The 12216-nt window shown below is 34.7% G+C and overlaps 2 protein-coding genes across 2 annotated transcripts; both read right to left on the bottom strand.

Moving 5' to 3' along the window:
* Positions 1-2833: 2833 nt before the first annotated feature.
* LOC130720054 (uncharacterized) lies at positions 2834-3685 on the bottom strand. Its single transcript, XM_057570636.1, has one exon. It carries the CDS (start codon positions 3326-3328, stop codon positions 2993-2995), a length of 336 nt encoding a protein of 111 aa, XP_057426619.1. The 5' UTR covers positions 3329-3685; the 3' UTR covers positions 2834-2992.
* A 963-nt stretch (positions 3686-4648) lies between these two features.
* On the bottom strand, positions 4649-9656 carry LOC130720511 (guanine nucleotide-binding protein-like NSN1). The gene is made up of 9 exons (XM_057571158.1): positions 9527-9656; positions 9178-9422; positions 8436-8526; positions 8151-8324; positions 7846-8060; positions 7242-7506; positions 5784-5963; positions 5445-5656; positions 4649-5289 (listed from the first exon to the last, which is right to left on the bottom strand). Exons 1-9 carry the CDS (start codon positions 9543-9545, stop codon positions 4918-4920), a joined length of 1773 nt encoding a protein of 590 aa, XP_057427141.1. The 5' UTR covers positions 9546-9656; the 3' UTR covers positions 4649-4917.
* Positions 9657-12216: the final 2560 nt, after the last annotated feature.

The raw sequence follows: 12216 nt of genomic DNA, 5'->3' as shown, positions 1-12216 counted from the left end.
TTTCTAAACAAGTGTGATTGAGGTGTCGGAGGCATGGATGAAAGAAACATGTTACTAGTTCAAATACCCCGCTCTTCGTCGCGGTTATCTAGGGTTTGTGGTGGTGGCGTGATGAGACGTTGCTCGGTGATAAGGGTTGGTTTGTGGATTTTGGGTGCAAGTGGATTATGAATGAGCAAAAGGACCACACCAAGTTCCTTTTTAGTAGTAGGGTGTGTGAATTTTCAAATTTCATAATAGCTTCTTGGTGCCTCCATCATAAGGATTTTGTTGTCCTCAATGTTGAGGGTGATTTTAACGCCTCTAGTCACCTTAAGGGGACAACGGGATTGGTGCGTGATGATTCTCAAAATTGGCTTGTGGTTTCTATGAAGGGGAGTCAAGGTGGAGACCCATTGAGAGCGAAGATTAAAGCGTCGGGAAACTCATTCCTTAAAGATTATCAATTTCTTAAAGGATAGTACAAGGTGTGAATATTCAAATTCCATAACAGCTTCTTGGTGCTAAGGATTTTTTTGTCCTCAATGTTGAGGGTGCTTTTAACGCCTCTAGTCAGCTTAAGGGGACAATAGGATTGGTGCGTGATGATTCTCAGAATTAGCTTATGGTTTCTATGTGGGGAAGTCAAAATGGAGACCCGTTGAGAGCGAAGATTAAAGCGTTGTGAAACTCATTCCTGAAAAAAAAATTCTCATATTTGATACCCTCAAGTAAAAAAGGACAATTATTCTCATCCTTCCCACATTTCACTACAATCCTCTTCCTGTCATTCTTGTCCAAATAAAAATTCTTATTTAACTCTGTAGAGCATAGTCCCTCACTGCACCTTTAAAAAGTTCAGCAGTCGTGAAAATTTGCCCCAACTCAAATCTCACACCAGCCTCATTTTGATTGGATTTGATGAACTTTGGAAACGTTGTCCTCTCATCTTCACTGTCTGCATTACTTCCTGTTGGAGTGATTAACTCATCAGAATCTCCATCCTCATTGTCAAAATCCTAAAAGTTTGTTGCCTAGTTGTCAAATCCATTCACCATTATCCCCTTATCTCCTATTTGCATGGAATTGTATAATTTCAGATTTTCAGGTGGCAAAGCAAATTTCCCAACTGTCATCATAATCATAATCATCTAGACTCGAAATATCTTCTTCACTTGAATCAGCCTCATAGTCTGGATCTAAGGAATCACCATCAGAATCAACCTCACCTTCCTTTGTCTTCTGAACCTCAGCATGTGCTCCTTCCTCAACCTCAACCTGGTTTCTTTGTTCCTCACCCTCCTTTGTCTTTTCCTAAACCTCATCCTGTGCTTGTTGTAGTTCAACCTCAATCTGTACTTCTACCTCAACCACTAACTCACATGTTAAACTCCCAACCTCAGTTTCCCTTACACACCCTTTAATCTGAAATCCCTTTTCACGGTTTCACCAACGTTCACTTTTGAAACTTCACAATGCTCAACATATAAGTCTACTGCATCTTGACCCTTAACATCACAGAGAAATACACACACATCTTCATCATTATTAAACAATTTGAAGCCACTCAACAACCCTAGAGCAAGGTGTTTATACCAGGGGCATTTATATGAAGCGTAACCTAGGAATTTTACCACCTTGCCCAATTCATTGGAATTAATCTCAATTTCTAGGATGGCAGAATCCATCTACAATTTATTCTAAAGTCAAAATCAATTTTTTTTGGGGAAGCTTCTTTAAGTAGTTTCTGGATTACATAGTTACATTTAAGAAAAGAAAAATTGATCCAAACATGCAATAAGTATGACCATGCAACTGAGGCATTTTCTTTTATCCTGATAAGAAACCAGAAGAGCATAGATATACTTTATCCTAAGAATCACACTCGTGGGAGCAGCTGTGACAGGATATGGCTATTTGCCACTTCAGTTATGATATATACTTCAGTTCATGTCTTCTTTCATTTTTGTTTTTTTTTTTTGGAAAGGTTTTAAGCTCTGCTATTTATCTATTTTTAATTGGTGAAGAGATTCAAGCCAATTTTCAATATTATTTACTGTTAATTGCATTCGAAATTTATGGCATTGGCTCTAGCAAATCTCTTCAGTGGTTATATAAAAAAAAGTAAAAAAAATCAGAATTTCAGCCACAAGAACAACCTTGCAAACCATGTCCATACATGGTAGTCAGTATCGTGCGTATCGCACGATACGTATCCCGATATGATACGAAAATCAACCAAACGATATGTATCCCATATATGTATCTTTTTGTGTTCGTATCGTGACCTGTATCGCACATATCGCATGAGTATCGCACGATACGTATCCCGATACGATACAAAAACAATTTTTCAAATGCCGTTTCATCTTACTCCCCTAGAAAAATTAGGGAGTGGGCATTTAATTTCATTAAAAATTAGTAAATTGCTCTAAAAAGTTATGTTTTCTTTGATTCTTTCACCCTTTCACGTTCAACTTCACTTCAACAGCCCTTTCATGTTTCACGTTCAACTTCAGCAGCCCTTTAATGGCTTGGAATTAGGGAGTGAGCATTTAATTTCATCTCTTTGATGTTTAGTACTTTAGTTTGGCTTATGGCTTGGAATTAGGTTGAACTTGAACTTTGTGAGACTATTTTTCTACTTATGACTTAAATCTTTGATTATTTTGAACTATATTTATATGATATATTAGTATATTATTTAATTTATGACTTAATTTTTTTTGTGTCTGTATCTTACGATACACGTTACGATACGATACGCGACATGGAATTAGGGTCTAGCGATACACGATACGTATCTCGATTTGACTACCTTGTGTCCATACTATATGATTCATAAGAGGAATCAAATCACTTGATGAATTAAAATTAGACCTTTGAAATCTTGAACAAAGGATGATTAATCACACAACATCATGAAGTTTTTTTTTTCTTCACATACAGAGAAGAAAGAAAAGTAGTTGCATATCTTAAAACTCAATTTGAGCATGCCAATTGAGTTCTTACATTACATAGACGCTTTACACTTCAAAACAAGAAGGAGAATAACAAGAATCAAAAGAATGCCACCAGAAGAACCACCAACCCTATGAATCCAGTAACGATCAAACCTGGTGAAGCTCCTGTCCAGGAAAGCTGATAAAGTTATGGCCAAAACCAAGATAAAGAGAAGAAGAGGCAACCAGATTACAATATTTAAAGGGTGCTCATCATCTTCCAACTCACTCTCCGATCTCCGGTCGATATAGAGAGGAGAAGCCACAGCAAGAACCACTAAGCTTATGGCTGCCACTCTCTCATAAGAAGAAATTCTGCTCCCCCTCCTGCTAGCTCCATGTTCCATTCAGAAGATAGATGGTGAAAATTACCTTGGTTCTCTAGAGGCCTTACTTATTTCTGCTAAAGTAAATGGGCTATGATATATTGACACTCAATTTTTTTACTTCCATTCACTTTTTCTTCATATCTCTGTCTTATTTTCCTACCACATAACTCATTGTAATTTCTTTCTATTTTATTACTATGTCTCTCTGGATGTTGGTGGAATCTGAGTATGAACAAATTATTTTGCAAAATATATGTATGTTGTAATTGCCACCCTAAATATTAATGTGGTCAGGGGAATCCTGCTTTTCAAAGTAAACATGATAAAGCATCAGATACGCTCAACTATTCTTTTTTCATCATTCATGTGCTAGGATTACCCTGGGAAAAGTTGTATTGTGCAAACTTTTCATTCATTTATATACCCTATTTGGCATAAGTATATGTCATAAGGTAACCTACATATTTAATATTGTTCTCTTAGTGGCACAAGTATTTAAGTTTTCTCATAGTGCACTAAATAGCATATCTCTTTCTTACTCTATATTAAAAAAAAACAAAAACAAAACCTATGTATATATAAGAACTAAAGATAGATTTTAGCAGAAAGTGGGGGACTCTGATCTACTTGAAGGAATCTACTTTGACAATAGAAAGAATGTGTTATGTGGAAGGCGCCAACAGGAACCGGACCATTAGTGACTTAGTGTATACTGTGTATATGTGAACATGGTTCACCACTAAAGACCCAATATTCGTTGCTTCTTTAAATTTTATCTGGAATCTGATGCTGTTTCTTCTGCTATGGTCAAGGACATCCATAATATTACCTCATGAAATTACATGAGAAACTTCTATATGATGGCTGAAGGTGAGGAAAATAAAAGATTATCTAGAATCAAACGAAGAAAATGCTAGAGGACAGTGTTTGGAAGGACAAAAGGACACTATGGATGAATAACGGTTGGATAAGATGAATTTGTATTTGTATATATAGAAAACTATTCATGTGATTGTGCGAGTCTATATGGTTAAAATATATGATAGTGAAAAAAGAAAAAAAACTTATTTCTCTGATTTGAGTTTAATAACTATATAATACTACTAAAGTAAATAAGTTTTACACAAACATCCAATAAAAATTTATCATCTGCCAAATCTTAGTTAAATTAAAATTTTAAAAATTAAAAAAAGAAAAATAATGAGATATGATTGGATGTTTGTGTCATCAAATTTAATTTATATTCACATAGTTTAACACTATAATATCAGTCACAATTTTTTTTTTGGTTACATATCATTCACAATTTGCTTTATTATTAACAGAAAAAAAATACCATTAGACGATAATGAAAACTATATGCAAGATAGATAATAAACAGCAAATAGCTGGTACAAATATTCATATATCTCTCCTAAGAAAACAGACTAGTATACGTGTTTCAAAATTGCCACCTTTCCTGGGTTCAGAAGCGAATATAGATATATTTTTTCAGCAGTTATGCTATATAACACGACTAAACTAAGAAAAAAACGAGCCTGAGAAATACTGGATAGTAAATAAAATGAAGTAAAAAAAAAACTTAATAAAGATTCAATGGTGACCAATCATTCATCAACCTGAATACCAGACATTGGCACCTCAGAGTTGACTTGTTCATCATCTTCATCCTCATTGTTGCTCCCTTCAGCATCCATTGTGGATCCCTTTTTGAAGTAATCAACTTTGAAGTCATAATCATCATCCATGGGATCTGATGTGGCTTTTTTATCCTTTTTCCTTTTCTTCTTCTCTGCTCGCCTAAGTTTCGGATTAAGTATACCATCGGCTGTATATAATTTCTCATTTTGTCTACTAGCTGCACTGTTCCCCTTGTTCTTGCTAGCATCACCATTATCATCTTCCATAGCTTCATCACTATCATTGTCAGCCATGTTCTCAGGATCCTCTTGTTCTGACGGTTTAACTTGCTGATCATCCTAGAAAGAAAAAAATAGCTTGTAAGAAGATAAGATGTTTTAATTGGTAAATTGTAAAGGGTAAAACTGAGTGAAGAATAAGATAAACAATGTCATTTCCAAAGCACTTTCTCCCTATTTATAAGGTTTTTAAAACAGCAACATAAAAAACAGACCTCTAGCATCGCCTCATCAAGGTTGAGAGGGCCACTTGACGGAACTTCAACAGGATCGAAGGCGTCAGCAGATTTAAGGCTCCCAATAAATGATGTTTCACTATTGTAGACATCATCAATGTTAAACTCTTTAGCAAACTCTGAAACTATCTTGGCCTCTGAAAGTTCCCCTTGATCCCTCACTGGGGGCATGGTATAATATGGAATTTTACCTGAACGATGCAAGTAGACATTTATATCAAGTTAATGAAGTATCAAGTTGTTTCTAATTTTCAATATCATAAGAAACATTTTGCCCTTTCTCTCTGTTTATGCTCTAACAAATTTCATTATGTATACCTTCATTCCAATCATGAAGAACAATTCTGGCAGCAGCTTCAGTGTCAACTATTCCACCCTTCTTGAGCTTGCCCCTAACTGTTGAGACCTTCTGTAGGAAGTCATCAACAGAATCAAAACTTGGAATCTTATAAAGAGTAACCAGCAGCCTGGACGGGCAAAGCTTGAGAATTTCCTTCACTGCATTGTCCACGAAGAAGGACACAGGATTTCAAATTAAAATTCCCATAAATACAAAAAAACTGTTTGGTACAAACTTCAAAGCACTTGAGTAGACTTCAAAATATAGAGCTTCAATTTATATCTAGTAACAGAAGCATGCTACAAACATGTTATTTTAAAACAACAAATTTTGGCAGAGTAGCATTTTTTGTGGAGATCTAAAGGTACATGCTTAGAGAAATCCCATATTCGACTTCAACACCTAAAAGTTCCATAGTTTACATCTTACATAATTTTCTACTAACAGGGTAAGAGATGAGAATTGATAACAGAATTTGCATCCCGACATTCAAACTCTTGCAGGAGGCGGACTGACCTCGACAACTCCATTTATAATTGCAAAGAAAAGCCTGAACTAAACCAAACTCTTACAATTTTGGCTAAAGTAATAAACGCATTTCTCCCACTAGTTGTGGTTCAGTTGATTCTATATTTAATCAATATATTCTACACTTTGAATTGGCCAGTCAATTGTAAGATTTCCCATAATAATGATACTTATTAGAATTAGATATCAGTTCTCATGCCAATTGCAAAATCTCTAGGGCTACATGGATCAAGTGATGCCATTGTTACCTTGAAAACTGAAGTATAGGGTTTAAGATAAGAAAGCAGGCAATAAAGATATGATTTCTTTCTTGATATTGAGCCCATTTGAATGCAGAGCAAAGAGCACTTATGGGCGCTTATATGTACTTTTTCTAGTAGATAAGCTCCACTAAGCTACAAAAAGAATCTTTCAAGTATTCTAGGGTCTGGAGGAAGGACTCTTTTTTGGTTACTTTTTATTTTGGTTACAGAGGAAGGACTCTAGTAACTAAAATTTGAGTTTTTCTATAAACTAATAAGAAATAAGAAATTATGTTCGACAAATGGAGGGATGTGTGGAAGATAAGATATCCGCCAAAATATTAAAAAAACAAAAAACAACTATGTAACATGGGACCAATAGCAACTAGTGAAAACTGAAAACTGCCATGAGCATAACATTAAAGAGAAGCAACGGACATAATGTTATCATATAACAAGTTTAAGCCAAACTTACCAAAGAATAGCACAAATTACACATTTTCATAAAAGACACGAGTGTATTTCTTTTATGTTGCAAGGTCATCTGCTTTCCTATTTTATTTACATTAAATTTAAATAAAGCTTCAACCAACCATTTCAACTGTTTTACTCCAATACACAGGACTTAAATAAGCAGATTAATTAGTAAGAAATGCCTTCAAATACCTGGGCTAATTGGATCCTCTAATTTCTCAATTCTCTTGCAATTCTTTAATGCGGTAGAACTGTCATTTTCTTTAGACTTCAGCATAACGACACCAGGACAATCCAGCAATTTAACATTTTTGTCCAATTGAACCTCTTGCATTGATCTTGTTAACCCAGGAGTAGCACCAACATTGACAACATGGCATCTCTTTAAGCTATTAATAAGACTACTCTTACCAACATTGGGCAGGCCAACCAAACCCACAGTGATTGACTTTTTGATCTGTCAAGAGAAGGATGCAAAATAAATAAAGATTGGCAATGAATGATCTCAAATCAAATAAACAAACATAGAATTAAAAAAATACAATTTACAGATAAGCACTAAGACTAGAAGAGAAGCTGCAAGTTTTTAGGGGAAAATAAAATAATCAGTCACATGCAAAATCCCCAATGGTGGCAATAACACTTGAAGGAGACATTCCAACTTAAAAGATTTAAATGTAGTTTAGAACCCAGTAGAATAGAAAGTAAGAATATAATGGAATACCTTTTTTTCTTCAACACAACATTAAAAGAAAAAACACTACTTGGAATAAAAAATATCGTTGTTATATGTTACCTCATGACTTCTTGAGTAATTCTTCAACAATTTGAGGAGAGTATCAGCTCCAAGACAATCACTTAGTTGCAAAGTATTGCTTGATTTGGCTGTTTTAGAAGATTTCCACCCTAGGTTTGATCTTTGTTGCTGGGTGCTGCACTTGAAAGCCACAGTAGGCAATTCTTCTCTAAGGTATTTGAGCCACTTCTCGAGAGCTTCTCGAGGGACAAGATCTAAGTCAAGAGCACTATTGGTTAGTCAATGTAAATATAAAAATATTACTAAAAGGAGAAAAGAGGGGAAAATGTAAGCATATAAGTTACCAATTTTGTTTAAAAGCAACACAAGATGTTTATCAGGTCCCATTTTCATCACCATTTTCTCTATATCAACACAACGGGTACCCAAGGGATCTCGGGCATCAAGGACCTCTAGTATGACATCAGAGGCTTCAATGACCTTCACCAAATCCTTGTAAAAGGCCTTATCAGAGGTATCTATGGCAAAAGAATACATAAGAATACAATAAATATACAAGAATGCTAAAAGTGAAGGAAAAACAAATATTTGGCCTAAACCAATTTTTTAGCTCATTAATAAAAACACACCTCTGGTCTTCACAAAAGTAGTGTTTTCATTACTATCAACCACCTTGGAGCTATCATCATCCTCTAGCAACCCCAATTTCCTTTTTCGAGCCTGAAACAAGAGTTAGACATAGTTAAGTTTCAAAATATAAAAAAAATGAAAATCATTAGAACTGCATACAAACCGTAACAAACCACAACCAATCATTTTCCTAAAATCATACAACCCTCGCTTCTAAAATTAAATATTCATTCTACCTCCCCTTTGAAAACAATCCTTGAGGGCAACAGTAGGGTTCACAACCATGTAACAGCAAGGTCATAGGTCCAAATCAAGGAATTAACCTCTGGCAAATGCCTGCTAAGCGCATAAGGCAACCTACAATAGACCCACAACAAGTTCGACCTTCCCTAGACCTTACCTGGCATAAGGCTTTAAAGCACCAGGTTATTTCCCTTCCCTTCCATGGTTTGAAATCAAGGTCCGCAACCGTGATTTCAGCCGCGACAATCACGTTAGTTCACAATTTTCCGCAATACGAAGGCCCATGACCGTGACCGCAATCCAAACACACCCTAATAGTTCATATCATAAGTAAATAAGGACACAAAAAAACCTAAGGTCCATAAAACCAATTACACTAAAAAGTCTACTTCAAGTCCAATTATTCCCTTTTTTTCTTTCAATTCTTCAAAAACCATGACAAATCAAAACCAATCAAGTTTCTTTAAAAATGCATTGATAGAGTGAAAAATAAATTACCCTTTCTTTGCGGTCGGCTTTCTTCTGCTCCAATTCATCAATAGCGCGCGCTCGGCGTGCTTCAAGAGCCTTGAGCTCCTGCTCCTTGAAGGGCCAATCATTGGGAATACCAGGATCCTTCTCAACCTTCTTCTTGCCACTCAAAGTAAGCTTTTTGGCTTCCTTGGCCTGTTTCTTCTTGTGCTCCTTCACCTTCTTTATGATCTTATACTTCTTCTTCAATGGAACCCTCTTACTCTTACTCTCTGCAACAGACCAAAGATTCATTCATTCAAGTAATTAGAAACAAACAAACAAACATTCGTATTATCTAGATGGAATCGAAGTGAGAGGAATCCAGTTTGCTTACTCTTGCTCTTCTTCACCATTTTCGGCAATGGAATGGAATGAAGCGTTAAGGAGAGGAGCCTCAACGAGGAGGCGGTGGCTCGAAGGTTGCTGCAGACAACGTTAAATTAAATTTTTGTTGTTAAAAAAAACAGGGTTTAGGGTTTTATTAACACTTCGAAAAGAAAAAAACAAAAACAAAAATTTAAGGTGTAAATATATTTGAGGCCCCTGTAATATTGATGTATTTTGGTTTTTGTCCCTATAATTTTTTTTGGAAAAAAGTCCTTAAGGTGAAAATAATATGATGGTTTTGGTCTCTGCCGTTAACTTTGATGTCAGTTAAAAGACGGAGCTGACATAAACCTTTGTCACCTCATTAGTTGAGCCAACATGTTTTGATGTGAAAATATGAAGAGAAATTCGAAAATATCTAATGGAGGATTCAAACCCCTAACTTATAGCATAATGGGCAATACCCTTATCACTATGTTCATTTTAATTTTTAACGGAATATTTAGCAATATCAGTTTAAATGAGCCTAGTAGTAAGGATATTGTCTAGAATAAACAAAGTTGGGGTTCAAATTCCTTATTGGATATTTTCATATTTCTGTTCACATTTCCATGTCACATCTTCTTGTAATGACCAAAGGATTTCATGTAGTCCTATTAACCTAATCATTAATGAAAGCATGTAGAAGTTGGATCTTGAGAGCTCATAGTTTTTACATAATAAGATTGGTTTAGACTACTAACTTCTATCAATGATGTGAGATCAATCCTATTTGATGTTCTTTTAGAACCTCTTCTTTATTCTTCAATAATGAAAAAAATAATTTTATCTCATTCTTTTCCTTATATGCTCTTCATGTATTGAAGGTAAATATAAAAATAAACTTTTATGGGTAGAGATAGAGAAAATGTTCAAATCTTTCATATACATGGGCTTAAAACATATTTAAGCCAACACTTAATACTGTTGAATTCTTAAAAAATACCAAAAAGTTCAATGAAGTTTTTGTAGGATTCTTTTAAGGTGAGTAAGTGAAAAAGTGACCCAAATGTGAGTAAGTCATTACGATAGATTAATGTAGGTTTTTAAATTTAATTCATAATCCTAATGGAAAACAAAACCCATAAATTCATCTTTTGCATCTTTATCCTCCTCATCACCTTCTTCATCTCAAATCCCTTTGAGCAAGGTCACCGTAGCTGCGGTCTTTGCCACCGAGTTCAAACCCTCATCTTCTTCATTTTAAAATTCTAAACTCAATTCATTTTCCTTGTGAATTTTGAACACAAAAACCAAATCAAACCCCTAACCTAAACTCAACCCCAGCGAGCGACAAATAATGACGAGGTAAGGCAACCTAAATCTTTCCTCATAATTGAAGTCTCGATTAAATACTTACAGAACTCAATTATTTATTAATTGGATTAGAAATTTTTATTTTAACTACAAATGTTTAATGGATGATAGTTTTCAAAATTTATTATTACATCTCACTTTTTTATATTATATTTCAGCTTTTTCACTAAATGGCAACAAGTCCTTTCTTTTTTTTTAAACCAAAATCAAGCCATTCATATAATTCTGCTATATTTAATAGTCTGTGGACTGTGGATCTGATTAGGTAAATGGCTGACAAGACGTTGACGTAGGTGAGGAGAACCGGAAACCTGGGAATGGATAGTGAGTAACATGATCGTCAGTCAGGTCCATTATCATGCCAGGCCTGTATTTCTCACACAGAACGTGGGCCCGTGGGGCCTGGTCCTCATATTGGGCCGAGTCTAGTTCAATGCATAAATTGAAGTTATTGCTTTTTTTACTATTCACACAACATAATCTTCTATTAAAAAGACTTTTATACTAAAATCTAGGTGTAAATAGGCAGTAAAGAATAGTTTTTTTTTTTAAGTGACACATGTTTGAAGTAAAGAATGATAAGTGCAAAACTCTTTTGATTAATGTCTTCCTGTTGTGAACACCTAGAGTCAAACAATTTGTTTTGTATAACTGAAAAGGTAGATTATAAAATGAAAGAAGATGAGTAGAGACAAAAAAGTAAAAAATTGAGTAAATTATATACTTAATTTCATTTTCTTTAAGTCCTACAACCACCATTGTTTTGGATTCAAAGGAAGAAGAAGAAAATTACAACCAGCATTGATAGTCAAAACAGTTAAATTAAATTCCAATTTAAGGTTAATGAATAAATTAGATAAACCTCTTTAAATAAGTGTTTGATTTTTGTATTTTCTAACAAAACTGAAACATCTTACTATCACTTAAATCATTTTTGTTGTGCTGAGTGGGATATTATTGTTTTAATTAAATGGTTATGGTGGAAAGTGGGATATTATTCTATGCGGATCTGTTTCAACATTTGGAAAGCGATTGATCATAGTATTAATTTAAAAATACAATGGCAGCTGCGAAGGAGGATTATGGGGCCCCAAAATCCTTAATAAATGTACACATTAAATGGTCACGTGACTAGGAACAATTGTTGTTGAGACGTCCTTCTGCTAAAACGCCTTGCATGTGATTGTTGGACCACATCCTCTCATCTACTTTGTTTCATTTTTGTTCATGTGAGAGTGGATATGTATCAGCCCAAAGAAATGCAATAATACTTTTGATCAGGATAAAGAAATAATATATGCATTGACCAAAAAAAAAAAGAAATAATATATGATAATCTAA

Source organism: Lotus japonicus, chromosome 5 (assembly GCF_012489685.1).
Source record: "Lotus japonicus ecotype B-129 chromosome 5, LjGifu_v1.2".
In the NCBI taxonomy this organism is placed as follows: domain Eukaryota; kingdom Viridiplantae; phylum Streptophyta; class Magnoliopsida; order Fabales; family Fabaceae; genus Lotus; species Lotus japonicus.
This window is presented reverse-complemented; position numbering and strand designations above follow the sequence as displayed.